We start from the raw sequence: 4,362 nt of genomic DNA on the forward strand, positions 1-4,362 counted from the left end.
CTTTTATCTTTTGTTTTTCCCCACCTGTTCAAGTTGCAAGGAAACTCGTCTCTGTTGGGGATGATCACTTCAGATTCTGGAAGATATTCTGTTCTCCTAGGCTAATGATGTGACAAGTGCAAGGAACAAAGTACTCCTATGTAGGGCGCTTTGGAAAGGGAGACAGCTCAAGAACAAAGAGGAGACCTGGCACCTCACTGGGATCCTTACAGGAAGGCCTGAAGGCTGCTGTGCACTGTTGCTTAGCAACAGGCAAATGTACAAGAAAAGAAGTCAAAGGTATCACAAAATCAGACAAATTTTACTCTCTCACTCACCCATTTATTATTTCTACATTGTGCATAAGTCAAAGAAATATAGATGTGACTTCCAAAAAAAAAAAAAGCCAACCAGATTGTGAAGGGAATACAGCTTAAATACAGGCATAAAAACATAGTAGGTATCCAAGATAAAAGTATACAGATGAAAGTTCATGTGTGGACAGCTGGGTTCCAGGTACAACAGAATCATTCTGGGCAATGTAGTGAGCAAGTACTTTGGAGCATGGGTTTAAGAGTGTAAGGCAAGCCAATGTTTTTGAGAAGTTTAACATTTTCTAAGGAAGAGAAGGCAAGTATTCAAATAATAGCATCACAAGGCAGAATCATGTCACAACTGGGGAACACTAACTTTCATGTCCTCAAAGGTGGGAGAGATCAAAGCTTGGGTGAGCATCCAGAAAATCTTCACCAAAGACGTTTTCAAAGTTAAGCAGGAAAAGAAAAAGTTAAGTAGGGTTTTGAACAAGTACATGTGGGAGTGAGAAAGTACATTTCAAGATATACGGGAAGAAGTTTCAGGCATGCATAGAACAATGATAACACTAAATTCCCTGCAAACTGGGATTCTACTAGAATGGAAGCAGTAAATGATAAAGCTTGTGGCAGTCCTTGGATGCCAAGTGTGAAGAGCTGTGCTTCACTGAGTAGGCACTGAAAGATGGATGGGGGGGGGTGTCAAATGATCAATTAAACTTTTAGAGATTAATCCAGTAATGGTCATTTTGATTGGAATGGTGGAGAACAGTGTATTGGAGCACGTGGTGAAGAAAAAATCTAAACAGCCCAGGTGAGAGAGGAGACTGTAAACAAGGAGCCACAGGAATGGGAAGAAGAGGACAAATGATGGAGACACTGCAGAGATAAAACTTGAAAACGGGTGACTGATCTGGTTCAGGAGCTCATCAGAGTGGGGAGAGTGGGAATTTGCTCAGGCTATAAGCCAAGTTTACTACACAGCAGTAAAAGAAAAATAGATTAAACTGCACAGTAGAGGAGACTAAGAGGAGAAGAGGAAAAGGAAGAGAAGGAGGCGAAAGAAACATTTTTGCCTTGCTAAGTTTGGAGTGTTCACGGTACCCTCTGGTGGTGACGTCCACTAAATGGAAGATGAGATACAGTTAGAGTCTTGAGGCGGGTCCAGGCTTTGGTAATTATCCACATGTAGGGTGCAGTTGAAGCACATGCGTAGATGTTAACACAAAAGAGAGAGACTGGGTATCATCTTGAAGGAAGAGGCTGGAGAGGGGCAGAGGATGAGTGGTTAGAGAGAAGGACACAAAAAAAGTGGCGGCAGCAGTGAGGAAAGCCTACTGCCGCACACCAGCCTCCAAGAGGGGGAGACCTACAGGAAGACACATGGATGGTCAATTATGGGTGTATTTTTTTCTCTTCTTTTTTTTAATCTTCTACAGAGATCAGGTAGCACTTCTGCAAAAATATTTTTCATCTGTTTATTTTAAAGAAATCATTCATTATCAAAAGAGGCAAATACCATCAAGGCAGAGGAGAATAAGGCTGGGATGAAGCTCCCCGTAGTGATTAGGAGATCATGGGTGTCCTCATGGAAATATCTTTCAGCTGGGTGGGGGAACAGCTGAGGATGACACCAGGCTATAGACAGACCAAGCGACTCGTTGGCAGCATGGGCACTTGAAGGGGGGAGAGAGATGAGGGCATGTTTCTCAGGAAAGAGGTTTAGAGACTAATTTGTTGAAGAGGAGGATGATAAAGAGGAACAGTTTGAAGAGTCCTGTAGGAGTGTCCCCGGTGTCCCGTAGGAGTGTTCCCAGTCCTTGTCTGAGAAGGGGAAAGAAGCAGGGAGGGCATGGGACCAAGAGCACAGGTGTTTGTCTTGAGAAGTCACAAACAGCAACCTGTCTTTTAACACAGACTATTTGGGTTTGGGGTGAAAAAATAGGGAATGAGGCTGAGAGATTTTAAAGTGAATCAAAGGAAGCTGAGGAATCTCCAGTTGAATGGTTTGAGGGATAAAACTGTGCATAAGGAAAGTTTGAGAAGTGCTGAGAAAATAATAGAGAGGCCACATAATTCTTACCACACCAGAAGTCTTTTTCCTCTTACATCTCAGGACTCAGACAGAGATAGGCCAACTTCTCCATGTCAAGAGCTTCAGTAGATCCCAATAGCAACACAAAAGAAATGACACCTAGACCCATGGACCTTAACAATTACGGAACAGACTAACAGACCAGGCTATCACAGAGAACGTAGTTATTACAGGGATCTGAAAATGTGCACATTCCAGACAACACGCTCTGCCACTCACACGCACCAGTCACGCCACACTCTGTCTGTAGTATTCAGACACTGGAAATGCTTCCATGGAAGGGGTGAGATCTTCACTGTAATAACTGGCTAGAAAACTTCCAAGTGATGAAAAGATAAATGTGGTTCGCAGGTTAAAGCAGAGGATAACTACAGTTTCCAAAATTTTCTCCAGTCTGATTCAACAGCTAAATATTGCATGACAGGTCAGGATCCCTGCAGCCAGTTCCCAGAAGGATCATTTTAAATGTCAAGAGAATGGCCACAAAGAAAGTAAAAGTTTCCCGATTGTTTGACCACATCAAGTCTCACAGGAAACATGGCCACACCAGCTAAACTCTTGTTGAGTACATAAAGTGACACTAACCCACATTTCAGGACATTTGCTCTCAACTTGTGATAAGTTACTGAATCCTGTTTTATTGTGTTGTTCTTCTAATAACTAACTGTAGCAAAGACAGAGGAAACATTAAATGTGGCAAAGAGGGAAGTTATTTCTCTTTGTGTCCACACCAGGAGCATTGAAGTCTCTTCGAGATTTCTCTTCAACTGTAATGCAAGGTGCCCCACATCTCAGGAAACAGCTCTTCTGCAGCACAGCTCTCAGCCTGGAGTTGCTAAGAAGCAGAATGATGGGGTGAACTGCCATGCACAGATAAATCACTGTATGCCACACCCAGAACCTAAGAGCCCAAGATGGAATAATCCTGGCAGCACTGAGCACCAGGGACAGGAAATAGGAGAGGAAGAGGATGGCGAAAGAGATGAGAGTCAGCAGAGCCTTGATGTGTGCTTGGGTGCGGGGCTCCTGAAATCCCGAGATAGTCAAGAGGGATTTCTTCACGTGTCTTCCCAGAGATGTGATGAGCAAAGTCACACAGATGAAAAAGACAGCAGTAGGGACTGTCCAAGTCACCATTTTTAGGGGAAAGAGGTAGAATTTCTCACATGAGCTCCTTATACTCTCCCTGGTAACATTCAGCAGATTGCTCCTTAAATTGTTCTGATATATTCTCTGGTTGCCTATGAAAAATAAGATGGTGCTGAAGCTGGAGAGCCCCACAGAACTGAGCAGCATCCATGGTACCCACCCAGATAACTTGTGCTTTAGCCAGAGGAAGACAGGGTGGGTGAAGGTTGCAATTTTCACACAGTAGAACACACTTAGCCAGGTGGAGAACCATAAGGTGGCAGCATTCAGGAAGTCCCACTGGAAGGCTATAAACTGCAGCACAGGGCTATACAGGAAGGCCGTTGGATGCAGGAAAATGTAAATGTTCCTACACAGCAGCACCCACTGCAGACAGAAGCGAGAGGCCGCTAGGCTGATCAATAACTTATCACAAGGCAACAACGTTCTCCGTAGCAACCACTCCATGCCCAGCACTGCAGTGATGAAGCCGTTGCCAAGCACTGCCACCAGGAACAAAAATAATAAAATGATAGCAAAGACCACAGCTTTCTGATCAATCACCAGAGAGTCTGGAACTGTGTGCTCTCTGCTCATGTCTCCGGAAGGATCCCAAGGCTTCAAGGACTGCTTTTGTTGGGTTACTCTGCAAGTCCTGTATGTGTTTGTACTTCCAGCTGCACCAGTGCAGAGGCTAGGTCTGAGCAGAGGACACATGCTGTCTGAAAAGGGAGAGAAGGTTTCTCCTTCTCAGAACAAATGCAAATATTGTCAAGGCTCAGTTTCCAAAACCCCCACATCTGCCCGTAAATTTGCCTGCTCTTCAGCCTTTTCTGTGCCCGTGTC

General features: G+C 44.3%; 1 protein-coding gene across 1 annotated transcript; it reads right to left on the reverse strand.

Moving 5' to 3' along the window:
• Nucleotides 1-3,075: 3,075 nt before the first annotated feature.
• On the reverse strand, nt 3,076-4,113 carry TAS2R60 (taste 2 receptor member 60). The gene has a single exon (XM_003791626.1). It carries the CDS (start codon nt 4,111-4,113, stop codon nt 3,076-3,078), a length of 1,038 nt encoding a protein of 345 aa, XP_003791674.1.
• Between the last annotated feature and the right edge of the window lie 249 nt (nt 4,114-4,362).

The sequence above is a fragment of the Otolemur garnettii genome, unplaced genomic scaffold, assembly GCF_000181295.1.
Source record: "Otolemur garnettii isolate 467f Iridium unplaced genomic scaffold, OtoGar3 scaffold00049, whole genome shotgun sequence".
In the NCBI taxonomy this organism is placed as follows: domain Eukaryota; kingdom Metazoa; phylum Chordata; class Mammalia; order Primates; family Galagidae; genus Otolemur; species Otolemur garnettii.

What these genes read in the sequence shown, in the direction of transcription:
- TAS2R60 (XM_003791626.1), bottom strand. Translation starts at nt 4,113, where the DNA reads ATGAGCAGAGAGCACACAGTTCCAGACTCTCTGGTGATTGATCAGAAA.